The sequence below is a fragment of the Punica granatum genome, chromosome 4 (assembly GCF_007655135.1).
Source record: "Punica granatum isolate Tunisia-2019 chromosome 4, ASM765513v2, whole genome shotgun sequence".
Lineage (NCBI taxonomy): Eukaryota > Viridiplantae > Streptophyta > Magnoliopsida > Myrtales > Lythraceae > Punica > Punica granatum.
Genome location: NC_045130.1, coordinates 32006490 through 32020022, shown reverse-complemented (window position 1 = coordinate 32020022; position 13533 = coordinate 32006490). Strand labels below are relative to the sequence as shown.

The 13533-nt window shown below is 41.0% G+C and overlaps 2 protein-coding genes across 2 annotated transcripts; one reads left to right on the top strand and one right to left on the bottom strand.

The window, feature by feature from the left end:
• The first annotated feature begins 2727 nt into the window (after nt 1-2727).
• On the top strand, nt 2728-4601 carry LOC116202372 (protein GRAVITROPIC IN THE LIGHT 1). Its single transcript, XM_031533910.1, has one exon. It carries the CDS (start codon nt 2954-2956, stop codon nt 4361-4363), a length of 1410 nt encoding a protein of 469 aa, XP_031389770.1. The 5' UTR covers nt 2728-2953; the 3' UTR covers nt 4364-4601.
• Nucleotides 4602-8677: 4076 nt separating this feature from the next.
• LOC116203594 (probable alpha,alpha-trehalose-phosphate synthase [UDP-forming] 7) lies at nt 8678-13533 on the bottom strand. Its single transcript, XM_031535391.1, has 4 exons — nt 13288-13533; nt 10899-13002; nt 10288-10561; nt 8678-9480 (listed from the first exon to the last, which is right to left on the bottom strand). Exons 2-4 carry the CDS (start codon nt 12893-12895, stop codon nt 9181-9183), a joined length of 2571 nt encoding a protein of 856 aa, XP_031391251.1. The 5' UTR covers nt 12896-13002; nt 13288-13533; the 3' UTR covers nt 8678-9180.

Genomic DNA, 13533 nt, shown 5'->3' with positions numbered 1-13533 from the left:
GATTCAAACGGTTCGACGCTTGTGTCCTTTAAATAAATTCTCGAATTCATCTAGTGAATATGGGGAAAATTCATAATTGAAAGATCTTCACATCTTAGTAGCCGAACTAGATTAGTTAAAATTTATTAAATTTTTGGATATTAGAATGCACATTGAAAAATTTCTTCATATTATATCTAGAAATTACTATTTTAATGCCTTCTTGAAGGTTTGTAACTAGAATGTTGAGGGTTTTAAATTCATGGTCTTTCTTGTATGACTCAAAATCACAGTAACACGTATTAGTACTTTCAGTTCAAGTATTTAGTAATTATGTTAAAGTATTTTTTACTTTTAGTACCTGTAATTAGTATAAATATTTATTATTTTTACTGTCATATGAAGTATTTAATATTTTAATTCAAATATTTAGTATTTGATTAATTCATCACAAATAGTAAAAGTATTAAATATTTGAACTTAAATACTAAATACTTGAAACGATATATCAAGTGTGTAACCATTATTTAAAGCCATGTTAGGATTTCCCTTAAATTCAAGGGATTTTTGTTGGAGAAACTTGATTTCGGACCTACAAAGAGTGCGGGAAAAGAAAAACCAATAGAGTTCTTGAAGTTGGAGGTGTTAAGCATTCGAGACAATATGATTATGTAGTCAAACACTCGAACACATTCAAATTTGTGGCATGCCATTGCTAATTGGAGAAGAATGGGAATGGGGTCCTACCATTTTCTTATCTCATCAATCACATCAAAGTGAAGGGCACATCACATCCCGGTGTGCAAATATAATTTTTTTCTTTTATATATTATATATCTGAAAATTGGATCTAGCTACTCCTCTAGCTAGACCTACTAATTTTATTAAATATACTTTCAATTATGAAAATAAAAAAGAATTCCCTTCAAGCAAAATAAAAAGTGATAATGATAATTGTAATAAAAGGAATACCCCAAAAAACAAAGTAATACCCAACAAAGTTTGAATTTTGCTCCGACCAAAAAAAAAGTTTGAATTTTGCACCGGCTCCTCCTTGTGCCTCTTTCTTTCATCATAGAATACAAAATCAATCAGATTGGTTTTGGTGATTTGGTGTCGTTTCTCTTAAATAAGATTTCGATACAAGCATGTGAATAGAGAAAATTCACGACTGAAAGAGTTTCACTTTAGTGAGACGATACAACTTGTATATTAATTGAGATCCATTTATCTTGTAATCTGAGTGGTGCAAATAAAAGATATAATACAAAATAAAAAAGAAGAGAGCGATAAAATAGTACTCATCCTTGACTTGAAATTAAAAGATTTCAGATTTAATTTTTACAAATAGAACATTCGGAACTCTTTTATCATCATATTTCTTATTTCTCGTTACATCCATGATCTTCATCCTTGATCTTCGTAACAAAAAAAATATATATTTTAAAATAATTCATTTTAAAAAATGAATTTAATGGAGTATTATGCGGCTTTTATAGAAGCAACCAAACTCTAAATTTTATTCTTGTAGAAAATTTGAAGTCAATCAAGGCTTGAAATCTAGCAATGCAATTCATATAATTTTTTTCATATATAATTCTTGATATTCTTATTTTCCACCATTGAAAGATGAAATAGTTGTACCGGCACCATTACAAATTCTAAGATCAAGCCGGCAAACACCGAGAATTTTATTATATATTTCTAAAATACACGCATTTGTGCATATAAACAAAGTTTTGGTAACGTTAAAAGGAAATCTATACGTTGTTTTTCATTACTCATGAAATTACATGTATTTGGTCCCCCTAAATCAGAAATTTTATAATCCTATTACTCATCCTGTTCCTCCTTGATTCATTTCCTGTGTCCGTCTCCACGAAGAAAAAGATCATCGAACACATGGTACATATAACTTGACTAATCTCGATTAAGGAAACGTTTTGGTGACAATTGTTCCCCGCAAAATCATTACCCAGTGTAAGCCAAACAGATCGAAATATCACCCTGCATGGTACATGAAGAATGTACGAACACATCTAAACACCATATAAGGCATATGCCTCTTTCACTTTTTTTTTTCCAATTAGACCACTTAATATTTGAAAGTATAATAAACAGCGGCTAATTTAGGTTCAAATCGGATCAATCCATTAAAAAATAAAACTATCTTAATTGCATATATTATCCATTCATAAGACGAACTAGAAATTTACTCAAGAAAAGAGATATTGATGAATCACTAAAACTAATTCATCTTGATTCGAGCTTTTGTAGTATAATATATTATATATATACATGTTTATGTGTATATCTATTTTTTTTAAGGTGAGTGAACCAAGTATCCTCGGCTTGTTAGCTGAGATCAACCTATGTTTAGACATTTAGTATATGACACTAATCACGAAATACTTTTAGTGTGTTTCGAACTTTTTTTTCCGATATGTATCATGCTATTCGGAAGTTCAATGGGTCAAGACTAATACAGTTTGAGCCGAGCTGACTCACTAATGGAGTAAAACTCTCTGATAAGAATACGTGATATTACTTAAGAAAAATAAATTGCGAATAGTCTGGAAAAACCAATACTAGTTTCGAACATATGTACTATAGATAAAGTTCATTAAGTGAGAAATTTTAATTTGTCACGGAATCACATTCCCGGAATCAGGTGTCTGATAATTAACACCATCTCCGGCTCTGAATCGAGACAACGTAAAAGAGTCAAATTTGTCTGCTCCTCCTTTTTACATCACGCAAACAAAAAGACTCCGTCTTCTCTCTGTCGCTCAGACACACTCAGCTCACTTCGCCTTTCTTTAGCAGGCAGATAAAATCATACCAAAACCAAGCTCTTCCCTTTCCCTTCCTCACCAAACATCCCCATCCCTCCCATGAACTTAAACTCCATAGCCTGACCTTCCTTCCTTCCTCTTCCATCTTCCATCCCTTCCTGCACTTCCTTCAGCATTTAATGGAGGAAGAGACGACGTTGGCATTCAAGTCCAAGAGCAGCAGATTCTCAAGAACCATCCACAGGGTCATCAACCTCCGGTCCAAGGACAAGAATGGCGGCGGCAACAAGATCGGCATTTGCATCCTCCCCTCTTCCCACGACAACAAGTCCCTCAAGGAAGAGACTTACCGGGACAAGGCCGAAGACGACCTCAAGGCGAAGCACCGGGCCGTCCTCGAGGCCGTCGTCGCCAGGCTCTTCGCCGGCGCCAGCACCATCAAGGCCGCCTACGCCGAGCTCCAGCTCGCCCAGTACCCCTACGACGGGGAGACCATCCAGGCCTCCGACCAGGCCGTGGTCGACGAGCTCCGGGCCATATCGGAGCTCAAGCGGAAGTTCCTCCGGCGGGAGCTCGACATCTCCCCGCAAGTGACCCTCATGCTCGCGGAGATTCAGGAGCAGCAGAGCCTTTTGAGGACGTACGAGATCACGATCAAGAAGCTCGAGGCAGAGTCCGACGCCAAGGACTTGGAGATCTCCGCGCTGAGGGATCAGCTCGGCGCGGTGGTTTCTGGGAACAAGGCTATCGAGAAGAGGCTCAATGCGAGCGGGTGTTTATCGCTTTTCGACAACTTCAGGTTCGGTTCGTTGGGTCCGGCGCATTTCGTGCAGGTTCTGCACTTCGCGCTGCGTTCCGCGAGGAGCTTCGTTAAGGTGATGGTGAAGGAGATGGAGTCCGCGAAGTGGGATCTCGACGAGGCGCTCAAGTTTATCGAACCGGAGGCGAGCTTCGCGAAGCCGAGCCATAGGATTTACGGGTTCGAGTCGTTCGTCTGCAAGTCCATCTTCGAGGGATTCAATTTCCCCAACTTCATGCTCCCGACAACAGAGTACTCTGCCAAGAAACAGGGGCAAGCCCAGCAGCATTTCTTCGACCAGTTCAAGAAGCTCAAATCCGTAAACCCGAAGCACTCCATCGCGCAAAACCCGAACTCCTCGTTCGCCAAATTCACGAGGGCGAAGTACCTGACCCTGGTCCACGCCAAGATGGAGTGCTCCTTCTTCGGGAACTTGGGCCTCCGGAAGCTCATAACTTCGGGGGGATGCCCCGCCGATTCGAGCTTCTTCACAGCCTTCGCGGAGATGTGCAAGCGGGTCTGGGTCCTGCACTGCCTCGCCTTCTCATTCGACGAGGAAGTTTCAATCTTCCAAGCCAAAAGGAATTCGAGATTCTCCGAGGTGTTCATGGAGTCCGTGACCGAGGATGTCCTCTGCTCGGATAGCAGCGGGGACTCCGAGATCAGTGGCACCGATGGGGACGAAGACATTCAGGTTGAGTTCACGGTCGTGCCCGGCTTCAAGATCGGCCGGAACGTTGTGCAGTGTCAGGTATACTTGTCTCCGGTGGCTGCTCCGGTGAGTAGCTGACCTTCACTAGATGTAAATTGTATACTTCTCTACATGTAAAATCAAGATAGCCGTATAGAGCTCTTCAATGTAATCCTAAAAATCCTCCTAATCACCGCCAATGGCAGTAGATGTAATTACATCAATATCTACTGTCATTTTGTTTAAGCGAGTATTAGGAGAATTTTTAGTCACACGATTTAGGGGACAAATGATTTTCTTGCAATATATTATCAACCAAGCTAGAAATTCAGAGGCATTTGTGCAAATATTGTCGACAAACTGATCGATACATGTTCAGTTGCACATTCGAATCGGAAAGAAACTCTACAAGACATGGTTATTGTTGATCATGGAACGTGAAGACCAGCAAAGATGATGTATGGAAGTTTGGGAAGACAGGTGCATCATGAAACATTCCATTTAGGTTAGGTTGGTAATAAAGGAAGGGTAGTGCAGTGGCATACGTTTTTGTCTAATATTTTAAGTTTTTAGGTTCCTTATATTAGACTCGTAGGTGTTCTTTATAATCCGAAAAATGGTTAGCTCAGTGATGGTAGAGACTATATATAGCACATTTGGTAGGTGGGCACATGCAATTTAGTTTGCAGAATGAAGGTGGGGCAATGCGGCCACAGAACTAGGGTTGAGGCGATTTTCTGAGGTTACCGAAAGTCATCCGTCCGACAAGCACGAGCAGCAATCTTGGCTCGTGCAGGATGTCGTAGTAACTCTCTCCCGCTTATGTGGAGTCGTATCGTAGCATAAAGTATCCCAACAAAGTATTCCCATATGCGATTCTACGGTAAAGGATGGTAGTGGTTCGGCTGCTTAGGTCGAATATCGGGCAAGGGGCGGGAGGCGGGAATCGGGACCATTAATGGAGCTCTCAACTTCATCAAATGGCAAGGGAATTGAAAGGGGGACAATTGATTTGGCAAAAGGGCAAGATTTTAATGCCAATGTCGATGTTTTCAACTCGTGTTCTGTTTCTTGCTCCCCTGCCCGAAATGTGAAAAGGTCCCAAGACTAAATTAGCAGCAATTTATGATTCTTCAGACAACGCGGCAACCTGTCCCAGTCATAGGCTGTATCTATTCCTATCCCTACGACCAAATGAGTAAACTACAGTGAACGATTGCACTTAGTGACTAACGTTTCTGCTTGACATTAAAAAAAAAAAACTTTTGAATTTAGTTTTTGTGAGTGAGTTTAATTATATTTTCTATTCTTTTAGGGACGTTCGGTTCGAGTATTATTAAATTACATGGAATGTGAAGGATGAATGAAAAGTTTAATTATGAAATTTTTTTCCTAGGTTAAAAATTGAAATGTGAGATTATTGTGTAAATTATATTAAATTACAGGGAATATTAACTAGTGATAATATAATATATAATTTATTTTTATAGAAATGATTGAAGGTCTCAAGACTGTAATTTCAGTTGTAATCTAACAATTCTACCTGTTTTGAATGCAAAGTTGTTAACGACTACGGTTATAAAGTTCTAACTTGAGTAAATTGATTACTATAGTTTACTTTTATAATTTCTACAAACAAACGCTGTAAAATACTATTTAAAGTTCGGACTTTACATTAAAACAAACAACCCCAGTAATAACCCCATAATCCTCTCCTATAACAAATGAAAAAAAATCGACAAACTTTTGGTTGAGCGGTTTCCCAACCTAGCAACTTGAGTTTTTTGGTCGGAGATAGGTTAAGTCGCTTATAGGACTAGTGAAAATTTTACATGTTGTCATAGCGGCTTATGCTTCTGCGCGCGATCATAAGGGGCTCACACCATGATAAATCTATTTGTTGAGGGTGGCTACAGTGCGCCTGTGTTTGGTCTGAGTGTGGATTCCCCCTAGTCCGAGCACGGAAAAAGACTCATGGTCAGTTGTTGAGGACGAGTATTTCAATCCATGTGGCACTTGTTGTTGCCGCGTGAGGGCGGGTGTTGAGTTAGAATCCCACATGAAAAAATTAAGAGAAATTGAATTGGTTTAAATGATTTTGGATTCCACAACCTAATAGCTTGAGCTTTTAGATTGGAGATGAACCTAATCGTTTATAGGTTCAGTTAAAATTTTACAAATATATCTTCCACAAGATTGAGAAATGCATTGTAATGCAATATAACATATACTCTCGCCTAAGAACCTACAAGTTATAGATTTGATTATTATTTATATTAATTTTATTTTTCCATTTCCTTATGCTAAGCTCATGGAGGTTCCTCATAATCGACAAAATGAGAAGAAAAAAATCAGCATGGATTGGTTCAAATGGTTGGGTTCAAATCTTGTTAATGGAGAAAATTCATACTTGGAGAGCTTTATTCATTAGTGCACTGACCCGACGCGAACTAAATTAGTCGGGATCTTTTCAGGCTACGCATCAAAATGAGGAAAAAACAAAAGGGTGCAAATGAGCTGATGATAAGATCACAAATATACTACACACTTGTAATTACTAATTTTGGCACAATGCGGGAAATATTATGGTCTAAGGGACCGGAATGTTTCATGGTTGGCGATCAGATCGACTCCGGATAATCACGTCCGATGACTCTGTTTGACGACTTTCTGCTGTAATTTGTCAGGGGCTGCGGGGACTGAAAATTTTTCTACTGTGACTGTCACTGACTCGGCTCACCACATCAGATCAAGATCATCGATTAAGATCATAAGATTACGGGGTGCATCGGTGAAATTTTGAGACGGATAAGGAGGACACTAACATGAAAACTCCCGAATTTTGGTGAATTGTATTTGTAGCATTTGCAGGGAACTGACTCAAACTGAGCCCCCCAAAAAGAAAAAAATTGAAAAGAAAATTGCAAAGAAGGTTCACGGGTGCAGCTTGTAATAACTCTTCAGTCCTCTGGTACTATAAAATCATTGAATTTATCTAAGATTCTGATTAATTCATTTATTTTAACAATTGTGCTCAACAAAATCCTGGCGATGGTGTCAGGTTCTTGTCTGAACTGACCCTGGCGATGGTGTCAGGTTCTTGTCTGAACTGACCTTTCAATCATTCATCGTGTCAAAGAACCCTACCATGCCTCCTCCCTCACCTCATGTGAATTTTCCCCGAAACTATCGATATATATTTTTTTTTTTTACTGAATATATAAAAATTTTCAGCCCTCGAAGTTGCTGAATGGACAAATTTTGCAATTTGAAGGATACTAATAATCTACTGTGCTTCAGGTACAGTACAGTACCTTATGTACCATCTAAGGTTAAACTGGAAGCGACTCGCATTCCTACTAAGCAAGGGAAGCTCGATCCGATTGGTCGTCGTGTCTCTCGGGCAATGTATCGGAGCAGTACTGTAGAAGACACCGCATCGAATGATGCCGGAACCAGTCCGTTGGGCAATAAGGCATTTTCCAGATGCAGATGTTGGAGAAATCTCGAAGAAGACGGACAGACAGAAAGGAGAGTTAAATAATGATGATGGATGAATTGGGCCAGACAATGTCAGAGTCTGAGTTTTGCTTCTTTGTCTGTAGGGTAAGTGTCCGTTTATACAGATTTCGAACGTGTGAAGAAGCATGCACGGATGCAGATTTAATGAGCTGTCCTTTATTGTTTTTTTATTTTTTTTCCACTGAGATAAATTTGTAAACGGAAATTAATTCTAGCTCGTGTATCGGCTTGACCCCAGTCGTGAGGTGCTTCTCAAAATCCTATAGTGAAATCTGCCTATTTACAATGCAGTTCGTCGTATATTGATATCTAATCCAGTCAGGGATGGAGTCAGGATTTTTATCGAGAGAGTGTAAAAATATTACTTATATAAAATTATTTTTTTCAAGAGGGATAAAATATTAATTTTACACATTGGCTCCACCCCTGAATCCAGTAGAAATCGAGTAATTTAAAGATCAGCATTGGGGCAGCATTTGTGGGAAAACTGCCTATTTCACCTTCAATTACGGCTAGTCCTTACGCATTCCGGTCCGCTTCAATGACTTCACAAACCACCGATTGATCGGTACCAACTTCATATAACTGTCCCGTTCGGTTATTGACATGGAAATGTCAATTATACCTAAGGAAGGGACCGTGTCAGTCATTGGATGAAGTCCAGAAACTCATTGGGCTGCAGAAGCCCGTATATATATCACAGGTCGGCCAAGCCCACGAGTTGTTGGCGACGCGTTCTAATCCATATATAACCGGTCCGAAGACGCCCTTCGTCCACAATTCTGCTACTAAAGCTCTACCATTTTCGATCAAAACTACCTTCAGTGCATAAAGGAGGAAGAATTTGTAGGCCAGTGCACCCTTTCCATTTAAGACAATCAACATCGTTGCTGACATATGATATCATATGTAAATATATAAGAAAAAACTGAGGATCCTTAACAATTGCAAACATTTGGGAACTGTTCTGTACAAAATGACTAATCAAATAGGAACAAATGAAAACATATACAGTTAAAAACTGTCTTCTAATCACCAAATCATTTATGAGGAATTAACCACAGAAGTTCACCTACTCATTTCAGCCAAAAAAAATACCAAAGAAGTTTACCTATTCTCCACGAAACACTTCGATTGCATTATGATTAACAGCTGCTTTTTCCTCGAGACAAACACCTTCCCTCTTATCGTCAACCTTAACAAGCAGACCTTTTCGTGGTCTGAACACTTAGAAGTTCCGATCAGAACTTCAGCTGCACCTCTTGCAGATCTATGCGCGAGTCACCGCTTTCTGTGAGTTGAGGTTCCTCGCCCCATTGAGTAAATACAAATTTGTCAAAGGGCAAACGCTTGGTTCAGACTTCAAAGAACAGTCCTCTTCGAGGATTGTAACATCAGGGTGAGCCCACCTCCGTAGATGACAGAGGATCTGAAGCTTCGGCAAGAGACTCGAGCAGTAAGATCACCCCAGCAGTATCGTCCAAGAAATACTTTGCTTTACTCGGTTTCTGACCTACAGTGCATGCAAAGATTGAGGTATTGGAGGCGAGAGTCCCTCCAATAAGATTGCCCACTATCTCAAACATGTCCTCATCTGATCTATCATCGCCAATACAGAGCACGAAATCAGCGGGTCTTCCGTTGTGAGCCATCGTGGCAAAGATCCTCTCTGCAATTACCCCTTTGCTGACCCCCTGAAATTCAAAGAGGAAAATCGTATACGGCTTTTTTTGGTCTAGTAAACAATTCATTTCTGCTTCCTGGTAATATTATTTTAGTAACTGCTAAAAGAAAGGTCAGCAGCTTCAGTAAACAAAGTCATGGAGGCCCATAAATTTAAGCCGCTTATGGCAGCCCGATGTTAAAGAGCAATGATTTTTCAACATCCGACTGGTTGCGACACCATTGTTCATTCCACTCGCCTCATTGAATATTGGCCTTTTTAGCTGGTGAAAATCTAGAATTCTCGCAAATTGGACATACAAGCCTAACGGACAAACAATATCCAGAAACAAAGGCCAATGAGTGATAAAAAAGGGCCCATAGTGTCAGCGTCAACTCTCATTGACAATTAAAGACTGTCCTATTCCAAGCACATCATACAAAAAGCACGAAAGGAAAGGCATGCACTTATAAATAACAAATCTCCTTTACTCCTTTAAACCCCAAATATCGGTTTTAATGCTCAGCTACTTTTGGCAGCTTTCAGGCATATACTTTTCATGGATGGACATCACGCATTTCTGTATTTTTTGAGTCATATCCATTGAAAAGAAGAGGACCACTTCCTTTGGATAGGAACAAAGAGGGTTCATCTTTAGAATAGGGCAAAAGCTACCACTCAATGTCCTAAAAAAGTTTGTGGTCCAACATTGGTTAAAGAATCCTTGCAAGCACGTCCTAAGAAGTCGACTAATTCTAAGAATTTTTTTTTAACTTTCCCGGGAATCATAAAGCAACATCTGTTTCAACGAAAATGAATCTAACTAGGATTCACGTACCTGTGGTTTAACTTCAACAATGAATTGTCCGCTCCTAACAGCAACGGGTTCATTCGCCAGTACACTCTCTAGATGATCCAACATCTCCTTGGCTTGAGTTGACCCAAAGCCTGGGTCTGCGTCTCGGTGATGCCACACGAGGGCACTCTCTTTTGTCTCAATCGTGGAACCATCGGTTGCTTCAGTATATAACTTCATGACAGGTTCTGCTATCTGCATCCACCCAAAGTCGTTGTTCTGGCTGCAAGTCTCCCATTCCTCATTGGCCGACCACCTAATATTGTTTTCATAGTCATCGGTAAGAGTACGATAAGGTGACTATAAATAATAGACTGCTAAAAACAACTGCAAGCACTTCCTAGTGTCCAAGCTTCCCGTATGGCGCATTACTATAGGTTTAGTCTTTAGAAAATAGATATTGGATCACTTAACATGTATCAAACCCCAGTTTTCTGGCCTCCAACTGCTCTAGTTATTATTTTTCTAATGTTCCAATATATTATACATTCTATCCATGCAGAGTTTGTCCATAACACATTACACTATGTTTCATGTATATTTTTACCTTTCCATAGGCTTCTCAAGATATTGGTCTATTAACAACAGCATACCTTAAGAAGAAACCATGTTCTGCTGCAATCCCAAGTTTACTGCAAGGGGAAAACCACTCTCCCAAGCTTTCACGTCCTCTTCCGCTCACAATAAACACAGTATTCTGAGGGTCAGCGCAGAGGCTATTAAGGATTGAGATAACCTCTGAACTTGGCATCTTGTTCATGGATGTCTGTGGCATGATAGTCCCGTCGTAGTCCAACAGAATTGCCCGATTTTTCGACCTTATATATGCAGGAACAACAGTATCGATCGAGAGCTTTTTGAAGCTGGGATCAAGAGCTACGACCCTGAACCCAAAGCTTAACCCTATTCCCCAGCAACGCCTTCGAAAATGATCCTTGCAGGCCCTCTCAAGGTCCTGAAAGAAGCTCCTTGACCAGTAGGCTACATCGTGTTGACTAACATACTTGTAGTGCTTCTCGTGCCTCAACTGTTTTTCCTGATCAGCCAGCGAGATGGCCTCATGCATTGCCTCAGCAGTTGTTTCGATATTCCATGGGTTAACACGAATGGCACCACTGAGAGAGGGAGAGCATCCAATGAACTCGGACACCACGAGCATGCTCTTTTTGGGCTCATTGGGTCCAGAAGAGCCTGAATCGGGCGAACCTGGGACCCCCTGCCTGCACACAATGTACTCGTAGGGTGTGAGGTTCATCCCATCTCTTACAGCGGTCACAACAACACACTCGGCAATCGTAAAATAGGCCGCTTTCTCAGTGACGGATACTGGCCTATCTATAAAAACTATGGGTTTATAACCTGCGTGACCGAAAGTCTCATTTATCCTCTTGCAGCTTTCATGTATTTCTGCCTGAATTTCCTCAATTTCCTTACCTTTTCCTCGAGCAGGATTCGTGATCTGAACCAAAACCGCCTTCCCCTGCCATTTAGGGTGCTGTGTTAGCATCTGCTCCATAGCCAAAAACTTCAAGTTCACACCTTTAAAGATGTCCATATCATCAATTCCGAGCAAAACTGTTTTTCCTTCAAATTGCTGCTTTAGCTCTTCAACCATCCATTCTTTATCTGCAAGCTTCAATACCGATTGAATCTGCCCCATATGGGTTCCGACAGGCATTATTTTTATGCCAATTGTCCGCCCATAATATTCCAACCCGATATATCCTCTCTTGGACTGGTATTCCAAACCCAACATTCGACTACAGCATGAAAGAAAATGCCGGGCGTAATCAAAAGTATGGAACCCGATAAGATCGGAGTTCAAGAGCGCTTTAAGGATCTCTTCCCTAACAGGAAGGGTCCGATATATCTCCGACGAAGGAAATGGGCTGTGAAGAAAAAAGCCCATTCGGAGTTTTATGAAATGTCTTCTAAGGAATGTGGGAAGCACCATCAGATGATAATCATGAATCCAAACATAGTCGTCCTCTGGGTTTATGATCTCAATCACCTTCTCTGAGAATATCTTGTTTGCCGCCACATAAGATTCCCACAGGGCCCGATCAAACCTCCCACCATGATTGGATGCAAAAGGGAGCATATAATGGAACAGAGGCCACAAATGCTGCTTACAAAACCCGTGATAGTACTTAGACAGAATATCGGGTGGCAAGAATGCAGGGACGCACTTGAACCGATCGAGCAGTAGCTGAGAGACATCATCCTGTTCAGCAGGGTCAACATCAACCTGCAAGCAACCGACGTATAGAACCTCCATGTCATCAGGCAATCCATCCTTAAGCTGCAAGTATAGCGCGTCCTCATCCCAGCTGAAGGCCCAGCCTTTGTTATCCGGGCGGCGCTTGGCCTTAACAGGGAGCTGATTGGCCACTATGATTATCCGGTCCTGAGCAATGGAAGAGGGAACGTCCGAAGCGACGCTATTGGCTCGATCGTCGTCCAGCTCAACTATGTCCGCCGGGACCGTCATTACCCGCGGAAGCCGCCTCTTCTCGCGGGAAGAAGTTCCCATCGCCGGGAAGTTCCCGGAGGCTAGATCTAACAAGTTCGTGTACGATTTCGACAACATTTTTCCCCTCAACCTCTGCTGGAAGGGCTCAGAAAACTCAGACAAGATCTAGCAAGTATCAGCAACCACTCTTCCACCCTTTCAAAAATTACAATGAGCAGAAGGATCTGCAACAGTGGAACCGCATAAACCGAGTCAGGACACAAAAAGCAGCAAACATCATGGAAAACAGGATTGACAAAGGGCAAACTAATGAGACCAAAAATGGCAAAAACTACTGTGGTCTTATTGAGCAACTGACACATAACCAGCAGAACCCAACAACCCCCAACAGAGGAATCGACCGAAGAGAACAAGTTAGTCAGTCTAATCCAAAGCAGATATCTGCAACCAAAAGGGAAAAGCTGAGATTGGTAGTGTGCTCAAATGGAAGCTCAAAGTGCCCAACTGACCTCAGCTCCAAAAAAGATCGAAAATTTGTCACTCCCCTCTGCAGCAACTCGTCTGGGCTCTTACCATACAACGAATCAAAGAAAAGATGACAACTTCGAGAACAAAAAAGATATATCCACTAGGGTTTTGCTCTCCAAGATTGGTCCTTCCTCCTTCCCCTCTCTCTCTCTCTCTACCCCCTTCTTCCTGGGCTCGTTTGGTCTGCTGTCTGAAACAATACTAAAATAATGGGGAAGAAAAAAATT